The 27,099-nt window shown below is 33.0% G+C and overlaps 1 protein-coding gene across 2 annotated transcripts in view; it reads right to left on the reverse strand.

Moving 5' to 3' along the window:
- The window catches only part of DIAPH3 (diaphanous related formin 3), a 493,236-nt gene that overhangs the window by 129,073 nt on the left and 337,064 nt on the right, over nt 1-27,099 (reverse strand). For both annotated transcript variants that reach the window (XM_032277324.1, XM_032277325.1), the window contains one exon: nt 12,581-12,716. In XM_032277324.1, coding sequence (XP_032133215.1) covers nt 12,581-12,716 — 136 coding nt within the window. The remainder of the gene's footprint in view (nt 1-12,580; nt 12,717-27,099) is intronic.

Consider the following 27,099-nt stretch of genomic DNA (forward strand, 5'->3'; position numbering starts at 1 on the left):
AAAAAAAACTACCCCATGTAAAATGTCACTCCTTCCCACCCTTCCTATCCCCCATCCCTACTTTATTTTGTTCTCCTTAGAAGTTGTGGACTCCTAACGCTGTATATTTATTTTAAATGTTGTCTGTCTCCTGCAAGAATATATGCCCATGAGGGCTGGGACATTTGCTTGTTTTATTTTCTGCTCTACTCCTAGTGCCTAGGATAGTACCATGATAATAAATAAATATTTGCTGAAGGAGAGTTTTGATAGAAATAGTTTTTAATTTCCAGAATACAGATGGAATTTTCCAAATTAGAAGGAATTTTATTTTGTAGAGAAGGAGAATTATGGTGTGATGCTAACTGGCCTGCTATTACTTAGCTACTGGTGGGGCAGGGAATGTAATACTGGTAACCGAACTTGTGAACTTGAGAACCAACTTGTGAACCATCACACTAACAATTCTACTAATGAAGGAGGTATTTCAATGCCTTTTTTTTATAATTCCTTTTGTCAGAAATTTAATGGTCACAAAAACAAATCACACAGGAGCCTTGGGAATGTCTTTCAGATTGTTAAATAAGGTGTAATTAGTATGAAAAAACAGTAACTAAATACTGACTACAACAATATCACATGCCGGCAAAATAAACAAATGCAAACTTCAACAATGAAAATCCTAGAGCCTTGGAACTGAATGTCTGGGCTAGTTTTAGATGAAGCGGAAGGAGTGGGACTGGCCTGTTTTCCTTCAAGGGAATAATGGTACATATTCTCTCCCTTACCCTACCTAAACCCCATGCCTCAGATTCTCCAGGAAAGGGCCACCCACAGTTTATCCTCATGAGCTAACCAAGATTTATTTTCAGAGGTTCTTGGTTAATCTAGTTATAACAACTTGCAATGCTGTCTTTATTAACAAATAAATTTGTTTTTATTTTCCACTATGAAAAAAGTTAATAGTTATTATGTGGATGTTGTGTTTCTTGCCCTATACCAGGTCCATTCAGGTAAAAAAAATTTCTAAGATTAAAAAGGCTTTAAATTGGAGATGTGAAATCTATGTGTCCTAAAGCTGGTACAAGCAGCATCATCTACCTGTTAATGAAGTATTCTCCCTGTCTCCCCACACACAATCCACTAGAAAGCCCTGTTGATTCCACCTCTACACTGCCTTTCAAATCCAACTTGTCTTCTCTTTCTTAGTGCTTCCTAGTTCAGGCCTTCTATGTTTATCTTCCTCAAAATTGCAACCATCTCCTAATTGGTCTCATTCCTCCTAGTCCCAACACCCTCTGGTCCACCTACATTTTTGCTACAGAGCCATTTCTCTAAAAGCAAATCATATCACTGCTGTTTAATGCCTTTGGAGCGTGCCTATAAAATAAAGGAAAGAAAAAATCCAAAGCATAGCATGCTCTCTTCACTCCTAATTTAGTCTCATTTCAGCCCACAGTTCTACCCAAAGATCATTCAGGCCTGCTACATTACTTGTTGTCAGTCCATATGTAAAGGTCACACTTCAGTATCTGAATTTACTTGTCCCATTGGAAGCCCAGACTCAGAAACTCTGGCCCTTCATTTCACTGTGTTCGTTTGGTATCCCCCTAATTCAAGATTCCACATTTCAAAGGAACAACAGAGGTAGTCTTTTCTGCAATACTGCTCAGATATCAATCCAACCTCCTTTCTCCCACCCCAGTGTGGGAGCCAAAGAATCATTCTTAGTATAGGAACTACCCATACAGCAAAAAATGCACACTACATTCTTAGGCTATGAACAGAAAGGAAGGAAGCCAGCTTGGTACCCTTCTTGTACCCCCATCTGGTGGAAGAGACATTGGAAGTGAGATTATGGGCAGTGCAGTAGCCCTGCGCACTCCTCCCAGAAAGAAATGGTGCATGTTGGGTAGAATTTCCTATGAAGTCCCAGGGAGTTGAGTCCAAGAGTGGAGGTTCTTGTGTCCAACATGCAGAATTGTTGAGAATGGGTTAAGGAAACAAGACTAGGGCACAGAAGGCCACAGAAGCACCACAGGAAGCTGAGTGCTGTGGTTGAAGCACAGTAGTTTCCTATGCGCCTCTACTTGGGGAGGAAAAAAAAGTTCACAAAGAAAGAGTACAAGTGTAAGAGAGGAATATGTCCAACAATCATTAATATAGGGAGCCAAAGACAGAACTAACAGAAATCCAACAGATCTATTTGGTTACCACTCAAAGGCAAATCAGTCATCACCTGTACCACAAGCAGACAGGAGGGGTAATGCCAAAGCAGAGAGGCTGTTTCAGACCTAGACGAAAAATGAACCAGAAAGACGGCACATGCACAGAAGGGTACCTCCAGCTGGCTTCCTTCATCGAAGGAAGAAGGAAGATAAGAGATCAAGGAGAGAATTTCAAACATAAATAACAACTCTATACAGAAATTACTGGAAGTACACACACATGCGCATGCACACACACACACACACACACAGACACACACACACAAAGAGACAGAGAGGGAGGGAGAGAATGTTAATTATATTGTTAACCATCCAGTAGGCTGATGGCTCAGTCGCAAATTAAACTGCATTTATAGAAATAGTAATGTCTTTGTATATTTGAACTTGTTATCATGACTATGAAATTCCCCATTTGTTACAAAAACTATAAGAGCACATAAAACAAACTTGACATATGTCATGCCTTGTCCTAGGATTGGGCCAATCTACTTTATGTGGTTATGCACGAATAGAACATGCACAATTGGGGAGTTTTTTGTTCCCCAAATGTGAATTCCATAAATATTTTTAAAGTGCTTATGAAACATTTGCTATAAAAGGAAATTAGAAGCAACATCTCACTGTAAAAAATTTCTTTAAAACATGGCTAATTTTCTATAAATTTTTATTTTTTTAAGATTTATTATTTGAGAAATAATGGCATGTTTGATCTTTATGGAAAAGCAAATTTTTCATAGCAAAATCAAAATATTAACTGAAGTATCATTTAAGATAACTATAGTAAATGTTTTATATCACATCCCTTCTTTCTTGCACTTTATTAAGATTAATATTGAGTATCCAATTAATGAAATGAGATAAACTCTTACTCCAAAAAGACTTCTTTTTGAAGAAGTTTCTAGGAGGAATACATCAAATTGTCAAAACTTCTTTCTGTTTCAGAATCAGCTGACCACAAGCTGAAGGAGTTTAAAAACATGCATGCAAGTGTGCGTGCGGACGCTCACATCATCCTCCCCTATATAGAAACCTCCATTAGTTAAGCTGTAATATATTCAGATGGAAAACTCTAAGGGTTCCTCAGTTTCTATGAATGGTAAACACTATGAGATATATTTTCCCCTTCTTTTCTTACCTTTCCCTTTTTAGAGCTGATAAAGGATGACAAGTTCATATCCTACTTCTATTATATCAAAGTGCAATGCTTTAGGAATAGGACAGTATCAGCATGAAAAGGGAATTATCTCACAGGGAAGACGAAAGATGTAAAAAACAACACTCCCTCCTAAGATTTCCCCATCACATGAGTGTAGCAATTCTGAACAAACCTTGACATCATTTGGGTTTTGCTAATATTTTCTAGGCAGAGAAGAATGTTTCTTTAATTTCCAACGATGCCTCTAAATATAACATTAGGACATTTTACGCTCAATCTCAGCAGATATCATGACTTAGGAAACAGTATTTCCTCAGACTGCAATGGTATTTACCTTAATGGTAGAATCAATTAGAATACAGTATAATCCAAACCACATGTTTCCTCAGACCAAATTCCTTTAGTATTCTGTGGAAAGCATCTCTGAAAATTTGTCTATGGGTAGTGGGAGCAGAACTAGCATCTTTGCTTAAAGGTGAAAAGTATTTTAATGATCATAAACAATATTTTCATCTACCAAAGCCAAAATCACAGAGTACAATGAACAGAGTCATTGTAAAATGGTAAAATAATCTATTAAAATATTTAATAAAATTATTTTTTAATCTAATGAAAATATTCCCTGCATTCAAGAAATAATGAGTGACTACTATGAAAATGTACTTTTGAGAGAAGTACAGAGCATTACTGTTCCATATAAAATCTTAAAATAAATAATAAAGGATAAAGGTTTTTTTAAAAAAAGTACTTTTATTCACATGTGAATCCAGCAGAAAGTACAATCTAATTAGCATTGAGAACATCCACTGAAAATCAGAGATCATAATTGCAATTCAGCACTAACAGAATCATCACTTCTGAAATATATCAGAAATGCAGCAGAAAGACTGCCTTTTTCTTAGTTCTTGGTCTTTGAATTAAAATAATCTTTTGTTCCCCAAGCAAACAATCTTCTTGACTTTGTAACACTTGAAGGCTAAAAAGAGGAACTGTCACACATTTAGAATCTTCAAACTAATTGCCAGTCAGAGAATCAGGGTTGGAATGACTTTGGAGGGAATCTATCCAGTTTCCTATAGCAGTGATCCTTTACAAAACATTTATGAAAGCTAGTGATAGAACCTCAGATTCAGCACTAATTTGACAAAAATACTTCTACTTTGCAAGAGTTCATGCCTGAATAGCACTAATAGTTTAAAAATAAACATTCAAAGGAATCTATTGAAATGAAATTACTGTCACTTATAGCCATTTATGATAATTATTATTGGAAGTTCAATGATGAAAATTCACTCTAGTCAGGCAATGGCCTCCAAGAATTGCTTGCTCTAAAAACAGTCAGTCATCTATTTTCTGTTACTATGCTATTCTGTCATATTCTTCCGGCCTTGGGGCATTCTAGCCTGTGTTAAGCCTGCCCTCAGTGTTAACTCTGGTAATATCATGTTGCTTATAATTCTCTTGTAAAACATTGGATGTCTGAGGAAGGAAGCTATCCAGGAAACAATATTTTAAAATCCTATTACAAAATAATGTCTAATTTCATCTAAATACGAATGCCTATTTATACTATTTACAAGTTACATATAAATATTCAATTTCTTGGCTTAATTTTCCCAGTCTGCCCTAGGGTATATTTATTCATCATCAAATGCCAAATACTATTGAGTTTCTCTTTCCTTCTTTGAGATAATCACTTTAGACTTAAGCAACCTTCATGACCAAGTTCGACACCAATGAATAGATTTCCTTCAACTTTAAGGATTTAATGTCAGAATGACCAAAAATACAGAGAAAAGAGAGAGCCTAATAATAAAAAAGAAGAAAAACCTGGCTCCACCTATGACCTTTTGACACACTGATATTTTCATCTTGAAAGATATACAAACAATACTATAGAAATACTGGGGTCTATAAGCTGGGATAAAAGGGTAAAAAAGCACAATGGTTGTGCTAGATTGGTTACTGAAACAATCAGCAGCCCAGATGCTTGCTAGCATTTCAAAAGTTCAACTGCATGACTTTCCATTTCAAATTAGTAGATCTAAAAATCACACAGTTGTCTGCAGCAAGAAATATGCTTAATGAATAATTTTTCCCTGATAATTATCATTAATTTTACCAACAGTTTTACTCATTGTTATTTTTCAACATAGACTGGTCATTTTGCAAATGCATGCTTTTGGCTATAGAAAAATAAACAAACAAAATTAATAGTTTTTTTTTTTTTACTCTGTCTCTTAAAATCAAAGAATGGAGTATATGAATTATTGATCTGTATTATGAATCAGCAATTTTTTTCTGTAAAGGGCCAGCTAGCAAATATTTTAGGCTGTGTGGGATATATGGTTTCTGTTGATTTGTGGAGACAGCTAAGGAGTATTGAATGTTACAGACAAAGAAGATGCAGTGCTGTGATTGAGTTCTTAATTATAATCCAATAAATGTAGCTGATATTATCAATGTTACAGTTTTCCACATTGTGATAAGATCAAAAGAACTGACTGGCAAGACTTTTTGCTCTAGAATATGAATAGGGTGAAGTTATAAATAAGTGATGTTAATATAAAGATTTCTTTGGTAAAATTCTTAGTAGACCATGCTACACCTTAAAAATTTAAATTTTGCCCCAAATAATGTTTATGAAAATTGGCATTTAATCTTTTATTCTCAAAAAAGTTAAACAACAAAAAGTGGAGTTGAGAATGTCGTAAATATCATATAATAAGAAAAACATTTTGAAAATGATATTTAAATATTGGATGAGCAATAAACTAATTAATATGAGGATGTGCCACAAAAATGCTTAAAAAGGGTGGCACAGATAATCCTCAAGAAAAGGAAGGAAGGAAGGGAGGGAGGAAGGGAGGCGAGAGATAGAGACAAACAGAGAGAGAGGGAACGAACAAGAGAAAGAAAGAAAGACAGAGAAAGAGAGAAAAGAAAAAACAATCACTTTCAAATTAAATTATGCTGGAAGTCTGAGAACCTCCTCTTTTCTGGGGCTTGTTGGAAGGGGACAAAGGATGGTGTGTGAGCCTTGTATAGCTACATGAAGAAGACACAAATTAGTGTACAAAATGGGTGAACTCTGAATGAGTTTCTGTAATTTAAGCTATGTCATTCCAGTGAAAGAGATGCCTGCACAAAAGTGGAAAGCTGCACAGCTAAGAGAGAGTCTCGGAAAAATTTCCCACCAGACACTGCTTGATACTATTTATAGAATAGAATTTCAGTTTATTAATACCATCGGAGGAAAAATTGTTACATGGTATAGTTGGTGGACGTGGAAGAATGTCTCAGGGCACATATCCTGAGTAAAGCACACCAAAATGTTTGTGGCATTTCTAAAACCTACTATATTGCAAATTCTCCAGTTCCTTAACTTCTATTCTGAATCAAATAATGAAAGTATTGGACACATTTCTACCTGCCTCAGAAAAGTTGATTTCTGGCAACTCTTTTGGGTCAGAATTATTCAGAACATCAAAGAATCCCTCCATTAACTATGACAGCCCTCCCATAACTTCCAAACACAAAGGGAGAGCCCATCTGGCTTAAAACCACTGATTATATTACCAAAGATATGGCTGACCCTCTCACAGATTTCCAGGGAAAATAATTTAAAGCTTCTTATATAGGTATAGTCTAGTGACAGTTACCAATTGCTAAAAATCATTTTGGTCCCTTTTTCCTGTACCATAGTTAAGTCATCAGTGGTAAAACATAATAGCACAATAGTTAAAAACATGACTTCGTGAGAAGGCTTGAGTACTGGCTTCATGGCTTGACAAATCTGTGATCATGTGCAAGTAAATTAAACTTTCTGATAAACTTTCTGATAAATCTCATGAGTTTGTTGTAAGTATTACATATAATAATAAATATAGACTGGCAAATAATATGTGATCAACAAATGCTAGTAATAGTAGTAGTAGTAGTACTAGTTGTCGTTGTTGTTACTACAATGTCTGTTCTATAAATGCTGGGGTAAAGAAAAGAGAAATATATCCAAGCCAATGCAATTCCATTTGTTTTACCCTTCTATACTGAGAAATTATTAAAACTATTGGCTTATTTATATGCACCAATTGCCAATAACACTAGAAAACTGAAAGCATCACTGCACAAAACTAGAATATGTGCAATTATGGAAAGTAATCTAAGTTTTATGATATCTGTAGAAGACAGGGTAATTGTTAAAGCCTTTATGAAAGCAAGTACACACATTAATTGCATATCTGTTGAGATTGGCAGAGACATTCCCAAGTAGTATTTACGTAATATGCCTTTCCTCTAAAATGGAGGCCTAATTACTTAGTTATTCTAAATTGCAGAATGAAAAACAAAGGAGCAGTTTTGGCCATGTGGGTAAACAACAGATTTCTAAAAGCTAATTATCTCTTTATTTAATAGACTGAAGTTGCACCAAATGAGACATTTAAGTCTAATAAATAATAGACAAATTGTAACCTAAAGACTAAAATATAGGAGCTGCTCATACAGTTTTTATTGCTCCATTAAATAAGCTCTTATTTACTTCCCCCACAAAACATAATTAGACAACACTGGGTCCATTTCAAGGCCATTTTGATTTGCTATTTAAAAATGATGTGAATCAACTTACATACTCAGGAAGTCTTAAAGTATAATATTTGAATTCTATTATCAAATGCCCTATTTGTGTCCATGATTAAGAAACAGAAATGGAATTTAGAAAAAGTTGTGCATAACCACATAAAATTACTACTACTACTTGCCTTACAAGAAATGATTACACATAAGAATAGTTATATATTTTAAATTAATAACACTAGTGTTTATGCTTAGTCCTTTTCATGTCAGATGTTTAATACTTTAGGTATTTTTTCAATTAAAATAGTTTAAGCTTAAGCATCAACCTTAGACATTTATTTAAAATTTATATATTACATAAAGACATTGTAAAAATATAACTTGTGTGTTTATGTAATACCGAAACATTCAACAGAATAACCAATACTGTGTATATGAATATTTAAGAGACCTTCAGGTTTGCCATTAAAAAAAAAAAAAAAAAGAGATAAAAAGAAAACAAGAAGCATCATGTTTTAACACTATAACATGGTAACAGGATTGCTTTCTTAGTTTTGTTGCTCAAAAGGATTTTTAATGCTTCATTTTTCTTCTTGGAGAAATTCAGTCCACTATTTTTATCTTTATTTTCATTCTATTAACAAAAATCACATTCTAAAATGATAGTGAGAATAAATAATAGCAGATCAGGAAACAGTTGCCTGTTTTCTTGCCAAAGGCAAGTAATGATTTACTATGGATAAGAAAGAACAGGAATTTAATTTACTCTGCTACCTCAGGTAGTGATACAAGAATTTGTACACCTGTGAAAAAATTCAGTTCTTATTGCATGGAGGAAATACTAAAGTCATGAAAATATATGGAAGGAAGCTCCCTGTGGGTTTATGGCAGAATTATGTGAAGACTTTTCTCTTCCTCTATCATTCAGGGATATGTGTCTTACATAATAAGCTAAAATAAAAAATTCCTGGCCCAGTGAGGTAACAAAAGACAATATAAATTCATTAATCCACCCTTCCACATTCTTCTAAGGCTGAGAAAGCCAGGTTAAAAATTTCTACAAAGATTTGAGCAGTACCATGTTCTGTACTAAAATATAATACCTGCAACTAAAAATTACATAAAGTTTCAACTGATCCTCACAATGTTTAAAAAATACACCATATTAGCACATATATTACAGCTTATTAACATAAGCGTGGTTATCCAAAACCATATACACTGATTATATAAATCTTATCAACTTCTGAGGATTTTTATTAAACAATATTTTAAATTAGAAAGTTTGATATATAGTATTAGTCTCCTTAGTTCTATGAGACCAAATTTTATTTGTTACTACCACCAGCCTAAGTAGTCTCATGTCATCATCCTATCTTATTTTAGCTCCTGTAAATTATTATCTGACATTATTTTATATATTTGGTTATTTGAAGCACTCATTAGAATTTTAAACTTCATTACAGCAGAAACCTTTTTACTTTTATTTGTAATTTCAATATAAAGAATAAACCTTGAAGAATAAAAGAAACAATAAAAAGTGGGCTTGCTATGATTCATTTTTTACCAATAAAATATCATTAGAAATGATAACACATGTATTTATAACAATGCAATGTCTTTATTGAAGATCATATTTGTCAAATACCACATATGCATAAAATTCAATGTATCAATTTAAAAGTATAAAAAACTGGTATTTTACATGTTTTCAGTAATTAGGTGCTAAATTGGATATACTACTTTAGTAACTTTTATTTCATAAAGCCTTTAAATGTTATAAAAATCATGACTTCTCAAAAAGGTTAGTCTACATATAATATGGAATAACAGTAACTGCATATTTGTGGTTTTGTAAAAAATGGCAAGGGTACCAATAAATATGCATGTAATAATATATTTGTTACATGGTTCTGTGACTCACTTGGCAATAACAGTTACTTTAAGAAATCAAATATTTTGTTCCTTTACATTAATAATTGTGTTGATTTTAAAGGAAAACTAAAGACCATTCAGAATAATTGTCATTTATTGGGGTTTTAGAAGAGGTCTTTCACTTTGGTGAGAAAAATATGTGTTTACAAATACTATAAAATTTGGGCTATTATCCCTAGATTCTTTTAAATCCCACAGTCTAAAAAAAAATTCAAAGTTAACTTGCAAAAATTTCAAATGTTTTTAAAAGACAAAGTCTCACAGTAGCTTCTTAAATCATAGCTGTTTTAGCATCTTGTATCAAATGAATTTGATTACATCTATAGCATATGCATATGTATGATATAGATATAGCATATATCTGTATTTATTTTACAGATGTATTATTTTAAAATTATCTATTTTAATATTATTTAAATAAATCAAAGTTATTGACGACTACATTCTACAGAGGGCACTCCAGAAAAATGTTAAAATGTATGATGCATATGCACCTCAGAATATTAAAGGTTTGGAAAGTCCTATAGGGTGAGGATTTTACATTTACTTGAGGCCCACCTATAATAATTTGCAAATCATGTTTAGGAAGAGATAGTACAGAAAAAATCTAATAAAATAATCCAATAGGTCAAATAATAAGAGCTCTATGATTAACAAAAGAGATAATAAAACCTTTCTTTAAATCTGTTGTTAAAATTAAAAACATTCAAACCTATTTTAAAATTAAGAATAGAAGGTATTTACTAGGATCTACTATTAGAAGGTAGAAAAATTTAAACCTGAAAGAACAATGTGCGGAAATATTCATTGTTCTTTGGATAGGAAGACTACCGTTAACAGTCTTTTGATCTACTATTTTTTAGGTGTTTTCTATAATGCAAATAAATTTGAAAAATAAACATTCTTAAAAATAAAAGTTTCCTTAGGGAGACACAAATTTAAATTAAAACATTACTGAAATTCCATTGGAAGTTTCATTAGAATTTTTGTATTCTATCAAGTTTCAACTTTTCAGATTGGTATAAGAGAGAATTATGAGAATTATTCTGTGTAATCAGACCCTTGGGCAAAACCCGTAAACAATACATCCAGTCTGCCATCTAGTAAATCATCTAGATAACTCTGGCCAACACTAAAGGAACTAATGTTCAGGCTGTGCGGGGTGGCTCACTCCTGTAATACAAGCATGGTGAGAGGCTGAGGTGGGTGGATCACCTGAGGTCAAAGGTTCAAGACCAGCCTGACCAACATGATGAAACTGTTTCTACTAAAAATACAAAATTAGCAGGGCCTGGTGGTGGGTGCCTGTAATCCCAGCTGCTTAGGAGGTTGAGGCAGGAGAATCACTTGAATGCTGGAGGTGGAGGTTGCAATGAGCTGAGATCGCGCTGTTGCACTCCAGCCTGGGCAATAAGAGTATAACGCCAACTCAGGTAAAAAAAAAAAAAAAAAAAAAAAAAAAAAAAAAACTAATGTTCAAACACCAGAATCTTCTGTAAATTAGGAAATTTAAAATTCTTTCCAGAAGCATATTTTAAAAATAAATACTAAATTTTTCTGATCTCCATTTTCGCTCATATTTGAAGATATTTCTAAAAAATATTCCCTGAATTTCAAACATAAACAAGAAATTGTGTTTAGATGATTTGTTTTCCTGGAAGAAACAAGTGCCATACATTAAGGTACTTGGTTCACTTTAGTAAGCATAAAATACACCTGTAAAAGTGAAAGTAAAGAAGGCATCTCCGTCTATTTCTGGGGAAACAGGCGAATTTGCAACCCTGAATTGTAAATTATGGTGATTTAGCAGTGAAGTGGATGGATTTTAATTAAAGCCTTGTTCAATCTTTATTGGCTTGAAAGTAGAAAAGCCACATTTTTCAGGGAATGAAAATATAACTACATTTTACATAATTCTTCTGCTTCTAAATAAGTGGCATCTTTTAGCTTCTTGAAATACATATATACATATGTTTCTGTAAAATTTCAGTATCAGTCTCTAAAAGATACTTTGAAACATATTGACAACAATTTTGTCATGTTTATGCGAAAAAAAAGTTTCCAAAATTTTCAGACTGCTTTTTTCTTTTTGTTGTTTTTTTGAAACAAAATCTCACTCTGTCGCCTGGGCTGGAGTGCAGTGGCAAGATCAAAGCATACTGCAGCCTCAACCTTCCAGACTCAAGCAATCCTCCCACCTCAACCTCCCAAGTAGCTGGGACCACAGATTGGAATACATATACATTCCATACATTGCAGTTAGCTGTTATGTCCCTTAAGTCTCTTTCTTTTAAACAATGTGTATCCTCCATCACTTCTTTTCCCTCCCTTGGTGTATTTTGTTGAAGAAGCCAGGTTACATGTCCTATAGAATATCCCACAGTCTGTTTCTGATAGTTACTTTATTAACTGACACACATTATTAAAGATTGGTTACTGAAGTAGTAATTAAAGAAACATGAATACATTGGAACCAAACCAGCAGAACAGAGGATCAAACCACCTATGATCGACATTAGAAAGAAGACACTATTTGTTAGTAAACAGAAGACAGAAAAGACCATAAAGAAATAATTGTTCTATGGTTTGATTACAGAAACAAATGACTGCATTTTCCTTTTTCACTAAGTTCATTAATATGCTAATAAAGCAGCCAGTATAAATCTTAAGTATACATAGAATAAATAGCAAATTTGATAGTACTCACCAGTCTTCATTTCTAATAAGCGTTTTTTCTTTTGTTGGCGTTCAAGTCTTTCTCTCTCTGCTAACTCTTTAGCTATTCTGGCACGTTTTTCTTTTTCCTCTGCTTCTCTTTTTTTGATGTTCTCCTTTATTGCTTGCTATTACAAAAAAATTTTGAAAAATGATCAATTTTAACCAGTGATTCCCCTGCAAAATGGAAAACTATCTATTTGAAATTATGCTTAAGGTAGAAGCATTATCTTTTAGATAGTGGTGAGTTATGTTAGCAATAGAGTCTTCTAAAAGGTATGCACAGAAACCCTTATTAAATATGTATCTATAAATACCACTATTATTAAACATAAACATGCATCTTTAAAACACCTACAACCTAATTAAATTAACTAAAAGGGAGGTGGAAACAGAAACTGAAAATTAAAAAAGCATTTAATTCACAAATCAAAACTGTCTTCCCATATACATTTCCAAAAGTGTCTAGCAGCTGAATTAGGGTTTTCCATATCTCCTATGCAAAACATATTATCAAGTACAAGAAAAATTACCAAATTAAAGACATGTCAAAAGAAGTGAAATCTTGTAGTAGCTACTTTTTATTACAATCATATGTGAAATTTTTCTCATATAGAGGTAAATGTCCTAAAGATAACTAAAGAAACATTTGGCATTTCAAAGCCAGGTCCTCTGGTTATTGATCAAAACTAATAATAACATGCTAATCATAAGAAGATCTCAATAGATATGTGATTATTTAATTTCTTATTTTCTAAATGTTATACACAACGAGAAATGCCTCTCATGTGGCACAAAGAGGAATTAGCAGGTAAATGTGGATTTTTAAGTGCCAACAAAGAGAGTAACATTATATTAAACATCAAGGAAACCACACAGTTAACACATTGGAAGTTTATCACCACTGATATCAAATAGAAAAGTGTGTAACTAAACTATAACTAACAAGGTAGGTTTCTTATGTTATTTTGGGGAAAGGCTTTTATTTCTTTTCTGTGGTACTCTTTTTTTTTTTAACCCTAGAGTTAATACAACTTCTTTATTAAAAATCAAATAATAAAGTTTAATATTTTTGACCAACAATAAAAAGAAACAAAGAGCATGGAGTAGAAGGATATTAACACATGCATGCATGCATGCATCCAACCATCCATTTATTCAATTAATACTTACTGAGAGACTACTAATAGTATTATTGTAAAGCAGGGGAGAAAGAAACAGAGAGAGAGGAAAGGAAGGTGGAGAGGGGAGAAGGAAGAGCGCATAAGAGAGCACACTAAAACAAGTTTACATTCTATGGGGTAGGGTGGGGCGAGAGGCAGAGATAAACAATAAATAACAACAACAACAACAACAAAATAAGAGTGCTGGGGCATCATTCCTGAGGGGTTACTTTACATTTGATGGTTAGATAAGGCCTCACTCTGACTTGATTCAAGCTGAATCTTGAATATCAAGGAGCCAGGTAAGTGATAGTCTAGGAGAAGATCATGTCAGGTAGAGGGAAGTGCTAATGCAAAGGCTGCTGGTGAGTTTAGGAGACATGAAGAAGGTGAGTATAAAGGTATCAGATGAGGTTAGGGAGGTATGCTGATCCAGGGAGGAGGCCTGATCCCTCAGGGTTTTCTAGGCCAAGGTAGGAGGTTGGATTTTCTTTTAAGGGTACTGGAAAATGTCTAGAGATTTTCAAGCAGACAAGTACAAAACTAAGTACACTGAGATACAAGCACCAATCAAGCACCTTTGTTTTGAACTATCATCTTTTCAAAGATATTTGCATAATGAAAAGTATTTGAAGATAGAGGTATCTCCCTCCTAAGCTAAGGGGTTTGTTACTGCCCAGAATGATACAGTCTTACTACCTATTATAAAAAATTGCATTCCCTAAATTCAGGATTTCCCTCCAATAACCACTATGTATACAATAAACCACTATGTATATGTGTTACCTGGCCCTCTTCACATTGCCCTGTGGGAATACGGGCTCAGAAACTTTAAACAAAAATGTTTAAACTGGCTATGGCTACTGTGTGAGTAGCAAAGTATTCTTTGTCTCTGACCCCACATCCATGAAACGATGTCAAGTTAACTTGTTAGCCTGTTAGTAGGTAAATTCTCAAACTCTTCATAGTTCCTGACATATATAAACGCTAGTTATTATTGCTAAGCTATAAAATACAAGCTGTAATACTAGATGCTTTATTGTGCAATCCCTTTAATTTTCAACTTGGATTCTGCATTCTTTAATCTAGCCCAGAATGGTTAAGTATTTGTTCACTGTAATAAAAGTAGTAAGAGGCAGTGAGTTACAAGAAAGCTCGCCACAGTCAGTGGTTTTCCACCATATTGCTTCATATAATGGTGACATATATTAAAAGACACACTTTGGGAGGCCGAGGCGGGTGGATCACGAGGTCAAGAGATAGAGACCATCCTGGTCAACATGGTGAAACCCCGTCTCTACTAAAACTACAAAAAATTAGCTGGGCATGGTGGCACGTGCCTGTAATCCCAGCTACTCAGGAGGCTGAGGCAGGAGAATTGCCTGAACCCAGGAGGCGGAGGTTGCGGTGAGCTGAGATCGCGCCATTGCACTCCAGCCTGGGTAACAAGAGTGAAACTCTGTCTCAAAAAAAAAAAAAAGACAGCTATGAGACAAAAGTTGCTATAAAAATCAACATAAGATTGGTAGGAGAAGATAATCATGGGTTCAAAGACAAGTGTTTGTATTTGTGTGTGCATGTATACTCATGTAAGTATAGGGAGATGGGATAAGAAGATAGTTTGTGATAGAGAAAGAATTAGCAAATATTCAAGAATCAAAATCATATTTCTTGCTTGAGAGAAATGAACAAGAGGAATCTACAATAAATAAATACCATGTAGCTTATTTATGAGTCTGATTAAGGTATAACATTTTCTGACGTGAATTTTCTACCCTAATGGCTGAATACATTTCAATGTGAGTACATAATAGGCCAACTGTTATCAGATATAATTGCCACACCCTTTTAGTGTTCCCACGGGTGGTGAAAAAAGCCAAAGTTACTTTTCCAAGACCTATAAAAACAATGTTTACATTTAGAAATAATTTCTGAAGTTCTTAAACCTATTTTGTTTTATGAAAAATACACTATTTTCATTTAAAAGCCCACTAATTTAAAACATACCATATTCTGATATAAAACTATTGTTAGGAGAATAATTTTAGCTGAAAAAATACCAACAGCATAGAAAGAGCTGTTTAGTCTGAGACTAATATCCCAGTACAAACGGAATTTGGGATTTTATTTTATTTCAAATGTTTAGAAGTGAAAGTAGCTTAAAACAGAAAAGCTGAATAGTTAAAGGAGAACAACATTATTCTGGATATGATTGCCTCTTAGTGACTTTCATCCTAAATTTGAATTAAGGAAGAAAAGTTAAGGGTTAGCCACATATAAAGATAATTGGCTGTAAGACATTGATTTTTTTAAAAACATCGTCTTTTCTTGACCTTGTTTTATATTTAGTCAACTGGCAAATAAACTGCCCTGCCACCAGCTACTTTCAGCTACACTTTGCCTAAAGAAATTATTGGAGTGTTATACGTCAGACAGAGTTTGGTGCAACACCGCTACCTTCCAAGTAGAATGATAACCATCATTCTATTCTCCAGTTCTGTAAGTTTGACTTTTTATATTCCACATGTAAGTGAAATCATATTATGGTATTCGTCTCTCAGCAAATGGCTTATTTCACTCAACATAATGTCTTCTGGGTTCATCCATGTTATTGCAAATGACAGACTTTCACTTCAGGGATAAACTCAACTTGGACAGAAGAATTTATCTTTTTGAACATTTAGTCATAAAATACATTTTTGTATTCCATTTGTTTGCGATGATCGTTTCATTAAAATTTAGTAAAATGTATCTGAAAAACTTTCTAGGCCAAATATTTATTTGGAAGATTAAAAAGTCAATTAATTGACAGATGCAGTGGCTCACGCCTGTAATCCCAGCACTTTGGGAGGCCGAGGCAGGCAGATCATGAGGTCAGGAGTTCGAGACCAGCCTGACCAACATGGTGAAACCCCGTCTCTACTAAAAAAACATAAATTAGCTGGGCATGGTGGTGCAGGCTGAGGCAGCAGAATCGGGGGAGGCGGAGGTTATAGTGAGCCGAGATCGGGCCATTACACTCTAGCCTGGGTGAGCAAGACTCCGTATCAAAAAAAGAAGTCATTAAATTAAAAATTAGTTATAGAACTGTTCATGCTTTCTATTTCTCTTAAAAGTAATTTCAGTAAGTTATTTTTTTCTAGGAACTTGACCATCTCATCTACCTTTTCCAATGCCAGCCTACAAATGTTTACAGAAAGCTCTTCTGTTTTTACTATATTCTGTATCTTTAGTTATGTTCTTTTTTACATCGTCAGTATTATTTTTCTTCTCCTTTTCTTGATTAATCTTTTCAACGAGATATCTAACTAACTTGCCTTTTCAAAATAACCTTATTCTGGCCTTTTGAGTTTATGTCACTTTTTCTTTCATTTAATCTTTCATTTCTCTCCTTCTAATTGCTCTAGGATCATATAAATCTTTTTTAAATTTTGAAGTCAGATACTTATATCTGTAAGTCTTTCTGATACAAGTTTTGTTATTGATACATAATACATATACATATTTTGGGGATACATATGATAATTTGATACATTTATATAATGTGTAAAGAACTAATCAGGCTAACTGGAATACTCATAACCTTAAATATTTATCTTTTCTATATATTAGGAACATTGGAGTTATTCTCTTAAGCACATATGATATAAATTTATTTACACCACTTTTTCCGCAACCCACAAATTCTAATGTGGGACATTTTTAATATTGTTCAGGTGTAATTGTTTTCTATGATTTCATCTTTGACATGTGACTTTTTAAATGTGCTCTTAGAATTTTCAAAATAGAGGTTTTAAAATTTCATCCTTTTAATTTTATTTCTAATTTCATGTCATTGTTATCAGCAAATAAATAAAACTGATACTTAAAAATGTATTGAGATTTCATGGTCTCCAGTATGTAATCAATTTTATAAAAGTCCCACTTATGCATGAAAAAATGTGTATTCTTTTATTATTGAGTTTGAATTCTATATATACTATCAAATCAAGTCTATTAATTGTTTAACCCTTGTCTTTAATGATATTTTTCTGCTTATCAGTAAGTTAGGGAACATAATGCTAAATTTGTCAACTTATCCATTTAGTTTATTAATTTTTACAATGTCATTTTGGGATAATATTATTAAGCACATTCCATTTTTAAACTGTTGTATCCTTCAGGTGAATTAAGCCTTTTGTTGTCATGAAGTAATTAATGTCTTAAGTCTATTTTATCCATTAACGTAGTTTCCCTCTTTATTTTGATTAATATTCGCCTTGTATTTCATTAACTGTTATGTTACTTTAAACCTTTCTAAACCCTTTGTTATGGGAGGTCTCTTAAAAGGAGCATAAAACTAGATTTTGGGTTTTATTCAATATGATAGTCCTTTAAAAAATTATTGTGATGTATAAAACGTTTGTTTCCATCTATTTGTCTGGCTTTAGCTATGCTTATATTTTTATTTTTCCTGATTTTTTTTTTTTGGTGTGTCTTTCTTAGTCTATTTCGCTCACTACAGTTTATAATTTATACCTGATATTTCTATCCTTTCCCTGATTATCCTTGTATTTTTATTACACAAATTAGCAACTTAACGAGACCTAAAGTTAATTGATATCTGTATCTCCATTTCTACCTTGAAAATAAAGAACACCTGAATTCTAAATCTTTCTCAATTTATAAATTTATGTAACATTATTTTATTGTGTACTTCTTTTCTTTACATTTGTTTTCACAGCAGCTATGGCTGCTTGTCTCTCAAACCTTCTTCTTTTCTTTTTAATTTGTTGCTTCTTTAAATACAACCTTTAGAGCGGAGGTTAGCAAACTTCAATCCTTGGATTGACCATGTATTTTGTAAATAAAATATTATTGGAATATAGCCACAGTCGTTCATTTACATATTGGCTATGCCTGCTTTTGTTCTGTTGCTACAGAGACTGTATTGCCTGCAAACCTGAAATATTTACTATCTGGCTGTTTAAGAAAAAGTTTGCCAGTCTCCATCTTAAAAAATCTTTTAATGTAAGGATGTTGATGAAAAACATTCCTGTTTTCTGTTTATCTATAAATAGTAGATAATTGCACCTGTGCTCTACAAAGAGCTTTTGCTGGATACTCCAAATAAGAAGAACATTTATGTTGATGCATCACTTAAAGATCTCACTCTCTTCAGCTTTCCACTTTGGCAGATAAGTAATCTGTAACTAATTGTCGTTGCTTTGGATATCATATACTTTCTCTCTGGCTGCAATTTTTTTTTTTTTGTCTTTAGTGTTGTGCAGCTTCATTATGTATTTAAAGTGAGTTTCACTTTATTTGGCTTTGTGTAGGTTATATTTCCTATTCTGTGGATTCTTAATCCGGAAAATTCTTAGTCACCATTTTGAATATTGTCTTTCATTCAATCTTTTTGAGTCCTTTCTTCTGGGACTTTAATTATAAAAGTGGTAGGCCTTCTCATCCTGTTCTCTATGTTTCTTAACAAGTATTTTACACTTCTAAATATATTGTCCCCCTGGTTTGTATTCTGGGCAAGTTATTTGGATGTATTGTGCAATTCATCGTTTCTTTCCTTAAGTGAGCATAACCTGCTCTTTAATCCACTGAACGTTTAATTTCAACCATAATACTTCCACTTCCATGCAATGTATTTGGTTCTTTTTCAAAATTGCTCAGTCATTTTTGGTGTTCTCCTGTTGCTCTCTTTTTCTCTTTTTAAAAATCTCATACTCTATTTCCTTAAATATTTCATATATTGTCACTAAATATTTGGGGTCTTAGAGGCCTATATGTATTATCTTTTTCTGATCATTTTACCACACAAGCCTTTGTTTCTTTGTATATTTGGTGGTTAAGATTCAGTGTTCTAAGTTAATTGAACTTAATTTGTGAGATTCTTGAGGACATAAATTGTAACTGTCCTCTGGCACAGATTTGAATTTGCTTCTGTAAATAGCCAGAGATCATTTCTAACCTGAATAAGTTTAATTTGCTTTTGTCACAGGCTTATAGTAAACGATTTATTCACTCTACTCACCAAGTTGTAGTATTGGTTTTCATTTCCCAGGGCCAGCCTAGTTTTCCCTTTGCTCACTTATGCTCAGTGTTCAGGTTTCAACTTCATTCTTTTCTCTTTAATCACATTTGCCTTGGAGATTTCCCTAATTTTCTCACACAAGACAGCCATGTTTTTTGAAAATAGTTTGTTGTATTGTGGTGAGATGGATTTTTAAGAGTCCCTAGTAAACCGTATTGTGATAAGCAAAGTCCTCAAAAGTATATAGTTTTATAAGGTTGAACAACACAGAGATCTTATTTCTGAAAAACGTTCATATAATATAGCAGTGCTTATATACTACATATATTTTAGGGGATACTTTACACCTGTGTGTTTCATGACCCAAAGATTAAAAAAAAAAGGAGTAATTGGACAGCCATATCAAATGAGTCCTGAACAAGTATTCGAAAAAAGACTGCGAAACTGAACATCAAGAATGTCTTTAAGAATAAATTATGACATTTCACTACTTTTAGAAATTGTAAAAAACAAAAACAAAAACAAAAACAAAAAAATCCAAGCTTGCTGCTGCATATTATAAAGACAATATCATGGTAAGGGAGTGGAAATTGAAATTATATTGTTTGTTTAAATAACCACCTAGCACTAAATAGCTGTGTGACTGTATCTCAGTTTCCTCTACTGTAACATGGACAAAATAGTACCTGTAATACACGAATATTTTAAGACATAAATGAGATAATACATGTAAATAGCTTATATCATTGCCTCACACATAAATTTTAGCCCTACATAAATGCTAACAAGTATTATCTCTTTACAATAACATCAATTTTTCTTTATTATTACAATATCATTAATGAAATTCCTCAAACACATTTAGGCAGCAACAACTCAAGAAAAAGCCATTTTCTGGCTTATATCAATTATATATGCTTCCATCAAACGTATGAGGGAGTGCCAATTTTCATAGTTCCTATGAGAATATGAATGCTTTCTATTCAGAGATGCTGGAATACGATGGTACACTGAGTTGATTAGGAGTAAAATGGTTGCATCCAATACAAGCTGCATCACTTGGCAGGGAAGCTGCAGTGGCGAATTAAATATGGAAGGCAAGATGTAGTTCTCAACCTCAAGTCTAGCTATTTTACCTCTAAAGATTTAATTTACATATATATACACATTGTTTTTAATATTCTAAATCTAATGTTCATTATGAGATTTCATTCTGGAAGAGTTAGTTTACTTTCCTGTGTTTTCTTCAAGAAAGTACTACTTTCACTTGAAATTAGACATTCCTAAAAAATTAGGAACATTGTCCAATAATACAATTAACATTTGTTTTGTATTTTTCCCTAAAAGTACAATTTAAAATATCAATGTGCATTTTCCCCTCCTTCCAAAAAAAGCGTTATAAACAGCCTATGTTCCAAATATGTCTTTGACAGATATCAGTCTTATTTTATGTTATAAAATTGTAATAAAACATAAAATATAAAAATGATAGTATTAAATACAAGTAGACTGCCATAGATTCTGACTTTTTGATCGTACTTCATCTATTTGAGTTTTGGACCATTTAAATAGATTCACCTACCCAACTCAACATTTTTCAACATATTATAATATCCTGTATATTTTTTTGACATAGAAAACTAGTAGAGATTTTATTATTTGAAAAAATGTTGAAAAGTTTATGAATGCCTTCTTGTTCAGAGTTCTATTTCATTCAACATTAATGTATACTCAAGCTACACAAGTCAGGAATCTCTTCAGCACAGGTTTCACTAAACTCAAAAATCTTTACTTTTTCCTAAGTATTCAACTTTGTCTCAAGTCCCTAAAATGAGATTAGACAAACCCAACTTAAATTGCCATGTTTTCCAGGGGAGTAACTGTTAGGTATTATGAAAACAAGACTAATTTTCTAAAAGTAAACAAGCACCTGCAGATCTCACACTTTCCCACCAAACACCTTGCTTAGAGCTTGTTTAACCTTAAGAAAACCTTTAAGAAAAGGTAATGCTTCACCATGCTTAATTACTACTTTCTAGAAACTCATGATGACCTCAACTTTAGGAATAATTGGAAAATATTTTAATTTGGAAAAAGAATCCCTTAAAAATATATTTTTGTATTCTCATACATATTACTGTAGTGAAACAGAAAAAAAAAATTAATTAATACTAGTCACCAAAGCCTGAAAGAATACAGAAATTATGTGGTTTACTTTTCAGTTTTCCATTAAAATTATTTTCTTTGATAACTAAATGTAAACATTTTCCCCAAGTGCCAAAAAACCAAACAAAAAATTATAGTTACTTTGTGGAAAATAAGTTTATTGTAATAATTACAAGACAGATGTTTTGGAAAGAAATCTAGATTGATAGCAGAACTAATCAAAATAATTTTTCTAGTATTTCCAAATCCAATTAAAAATGCTATCAATGAAAATAGAAGAACATGATATACTGTCCTCTGGCACAAACAATTCATCATCTTAACATTCAATGGGAGTTGCTATTAGTTGAACTTTTCATAACTGTGAAACTTATGAAAATGGGAAACTATCCTTTGAGGAACAAACTAGAATATCCCAAAGGATGTGCAGGTGCTGATTATTAAACTGTTCCAGCTTAAGCTGCTCTTTATTGTAAAATCGGTCTCAGATAAAATAACAAATTACTTATTATTCCATCACAGATGTAACATTACCGGCCCTTCTTAACTTTGCATGAGTTTTTTTGCAACTCCTTCCACACTTCGCAAAATGAGATACTTCAACCTATTCACATTTCTTTAATAAAGTATAAGTTGTTTGTAATAAAGTTTTTTCCAGAGTATAATTTGCCATTGTGTGTTCTGTTCCCTGTGTTCAGAAGTGATATCCAATAAAAATACTATTTTTATCTCCCAATTATGAGGCTCAATAGCTATGCACAAGATGGCAGCCATGGTGTGCTTAAAGGGAGGCTTGGTGATAACGCAGAAGTTTTTTGAGCTACTGCTAATCACCTATTCAAGGGAAACTTCCAACTAAAGTCCCACTAGTCTCAGATGAACCTAATTATGTTTAAAACGCAACATAAAAAATAGTCTTAACATGTATCCTCTCCTTCGACCTCTCCCTCTCCTCTTGTCTCTATGTGAGGGTGTGTGAGACCAATCTAGAAAAGTCCACTGCATCTGATGTACAAAGGACATACCATTTTATTCATTTTTGTTTGTGGTATTCTAGGTTAATGCCACCTTTTTAATGACATGAGTTAATATATATTATTATTATGTATTAGTTATTAAGTTGATTTCTTTTCCCTACACTATCAATCTATTTTTATTCTCACTACTGTATTAGAATAATCTAGGCATTATCTTTTGCTACATTATTTCAGAGAACAAACAAAATCTTTAAAATGTGGAAAAGAAATAATAATTAGCAGTTATTTACTCATAGGGAACCTTGCAGTCAAATCCATTTATTAGCCTATTTAGCAATTTATTTAGAATAAATCTTACCCAGAAAGAAAAAAAGTAAGCCAATTAGTAAAGGTCTGTTTTTATTGTGAAAAACTTAAAGAGTAAAGACTAGGAGAACCTATCAGAATTAAATTATTTTTCAAAGTTGCAAACTCAAAATACTCAGCACTTGAAACTGATCTAATTCCTTAAATAAACAGATATTAAAGTATAATAAGAAAGACAGCCTTATAGTTAGCATATTTATTTTGTTCTAGGTTTGGCGCATTATAGCTCCAAGTTTGATCTCAGAATAACAAAGGTGCTAATGAAGACATAAGTCTTATGTGAAAAGACTCCAAATACAATTTTCAAGTTGTAAGCCCACCAAATTAAGCAAGGATAGAAGATGCTTCCTATTATAATTGCACAAGCTGGCTCAACACTCGACCATAGGACTTGTACATGATTTTCCCTCCTCTAACACATAAAATGAATCAATCTACAAGATTTAGGAGCACACAGAAAATGCTTAGTGCATTCACATTCCTTTTGATGATCTAGTTGGTCCACACAGTAGTCAGCACAAATGGCATTTAGAGTTGACAAGGATCAAATTTGTGTAATCCAAATGATTTGGCAAAATGAGTTTTGTTCTGGCTGTCCTCCTTATCAAAAACAATTTTACACTAAAAATACCCTGTGACTGGATGATTTCATTTTTGTTTGGCACTTCACTACTTTAGTCTGAAAATTCAGTAGAATAATAAATTATATTTGATCAACAGATGCAGCAAGATTAACTGAGTTATAATTGATTTTATATTTGTTCACAACATAGATTTCAATCGTAGAAACCAAAAATCGACTTACAGTCAGCAAACAGCAGGAATGACAAATCTTTATCTAGATGAAATATAACTTTAACAAAATTGTAGAAATAGTGTAAAGCCAGAGAAACAGGTAGCTATTTATTCATTTCATAGTATTCTATATGGGAGCATAAAAGTAAAAAAGGATAAAATACAGTATCAATCCTGTTATAATGAGATTGAAAATGTAAAATTACTTTACTTCTATTAAATGGTTAACTTGTTTTGAGGGTATGTTATGTGATTTCATCTTCAAAAAGTAACATCCCTAAGAGATGCATGCTGTTATTATCAGAAAACTGAGGCTCAGTAAGGTTAAGTAATTTGTCTATAGTCATATCACTAAAAATCTACAGAGATGGGACCCAATCCCAAAGTTCTCTGATGCCAGAACTTGCATCTCAGCCACTGCTGTCTTCCAACTAGAACAGCAAACAGTAAAACATCACTATTAATAACCAATGAATTGGCTGAGGCCTATCACAGGCAGATTTCATCAATCACTTAAGATTTGAAGAAATCAGAACTAATCATGTCTCTCTTTAATTGTCATCACAGGCAATTCAGATGGGAGTTATATATAGGAAATGAAGTTCCAGGAGAAAGAAACTGGATTTTATGAACTAGAAAATAGTAACTACAAAGTTTGGCACATATGTCTATAACCATATACAAAAATGAGAACAACAATATATGTTTCTCCACTCATGTGTGTGCAATAATAACCTTTTTCAAGGCAGGGATTTGTTTGTTGTTGTTGCTCTCTAAATCCTAACCCCAAAGTGGGGTTTCCAGGTATTCAAGATCTTAGAAACTATGAATAAGAAAGGAATCTAGTGGCCTTTTTCGGTACTTTAAAATCCCAACAGGAAATGTTCATGTGCTCAAAAATAAGCCACGGAAATGAAAAAGTATTCTATATGGCAATAGACATATCACACATTTAGTCACAAAACAGCTACATATGTCTAATTAAAACAGAAAAATGACACATTTTTAATAAGTTTAATTTGGTAGAAAAATTCTTTTGAAACAGGTTACCTGTAAGGAGATCTGTAACAAAGAGGTATGAAGAGGTGAAAGCATTAGGAAGAATTTCTTTAAGATGAGTTGTTAAGGAAAACAAATAAGATGTCAGATGAAATTTGCTTAAGGAGCTAAGAGTGTTGTACTGTGCTAATAATTTTAGATAAGAAAGAGAATAGTAAAAGAACTTTCAGTGATAAAAGGGAGAAGCATCACCTGGATAAGAGAGCATTAAAGAAAAGACCATGTAATTTGGATCATGTGAGAAAAAGCAATTAGATCAAAATCCTCTCAAATGAATGGAAAGTGGAAACAGTACATACATTATGCTTCAAAGCCACAGTGACCAATGAAAAACAAAAAATTAGGTTTAAATTCAAAGGACAAATATAAACACGCTACAGCTATTGGACATATTAAGGAGGATGAGGTTGCTCCCATGATCCAACAAAAATTCCACGAGCTCAATTAATCATGTAGATACATGATATCATATGCTAATAACAAATAGATTGGTTAATAGCATGTAATAAACCTAAAACCAGTCACAAATAGAAAATGATTATTGCTATACAACACTACATGAATAAAGGTATGAACTTTACTTGATATAAAGCTTGATGCCTAATAGGCCACCAGTTTACTCAGCGTATAGTATAAGGTCAGATATTTCCACCTAGTACCTCCAATCTCAATGTTTTTTATCTTCAGTCAATTCTGACAATAAATGAAAATCGATTACAGAAAGATGCTGACCCTCTACCCTTCACCTTATCCTTCACCTCAGCAAACAAGCTTTACATTAATAGTCCTGTAATTTAAAAAAAAAAAATTTCATGCTTTGAAATAGAAGCAGATCTGAAAACATTCTTCTATCATGAACCCATCAATGCAAACAATTATTATACCTAAAGAGTATGAAAATAAAGTCTGCCCTGTGCTGATTCTCTCTAGCAAGTTATCAAAAACACTCTTAGAAATTACAACTGTGGCTTTCCTTGCAAACTCTCTAAACAGCAATATGCCTGAAGCTGTTAAAGAACAGGCTTGGAGTCAGGCAGGCTTCCATTCAGTCTTAGCCCCTATCAATTCTGAAGCTTCTCTGCAAAGACATGGAGCTTCTCTATGCTGCAGTTATCTCACTCGTCATATTCTGGACCTCAAAATAAAAACACTGTAAAGATGAAGTGGGACACTCCATGCAAAGCACTGGGCACTGGGCACTGGAACTAGTATGAAGCAACTATTTAAACCATGGCAGTTGTTTTAGTTTTGCTCTGTTGGTCATGGTAACAAAAATAAAGCTAAACAAAATTATAATGCAAACTTACTCCCTTATTTCTTGGGAAATTGATCGGTAGTTCAAAATAGAACGATTCCCAATGAGCACATTACCTATAATAGACTGTTTAAAAACAAAAACAAAACCCAAAAATTAATTCCCAGTTGAGAATTCTCAAGTAGAAGAGGAGTGAGTTAAATTGCTGTCAAAATAAACAGCTGTTCCTCAGAGAAGCTACAAGATTTTGAAACTTTTCCCCCTTGGTCTACATGGCTTGAGGCAGCAGTCTGGAACAGATGTTCCTTCTTTAGCGATTGTATCAAGGCTCTCATAGAGCAAAAAAATGAACCCGAAGAGCTGTATCTATAGAAATTAGTCATGAGATCCTTAAAAAAAAAAAAAAAATGAGGAGAGACTGTATGAGTTAGTCAAAGGTATAGGGAAAAGCTTTTAAACCCAGCCTTTAACTGCTTAAGTTTAAATCCCAAGACAATCTTAAAGTATACATATTTTAGATCAAGTATTTACAAACCAAACTATTATTCCAAAAACTGGCAGCTTTTTCTTTTTTTCTTTTGGGAGAGAAGTTAGGTTTCAAGCTAGTTCTATTTGACACAGCAATAGCAGTTATGCATTTAATAGATGTTAGCACAGGTCGGCCATATGTGGTATAAACTCTGGAACCAGACAGCCTGGGGAAGC

Source organism: Sapajus apella, unplaced genomic scaffold (assembly GCF_009761245.1).
Source record: "Sapajus apella isolate SASKATOON/1434 unplaced genomic scaffold, GSC_monkey_1.0 scaffold9, whole genome shotgun sequence".
Taxonomy (NCBI): domain Eukaryota; kingdom Metazoa; phylum Chordata; class Mammalia; order Primates; family Cebidae; genus Sapajus; species Sapajus apella.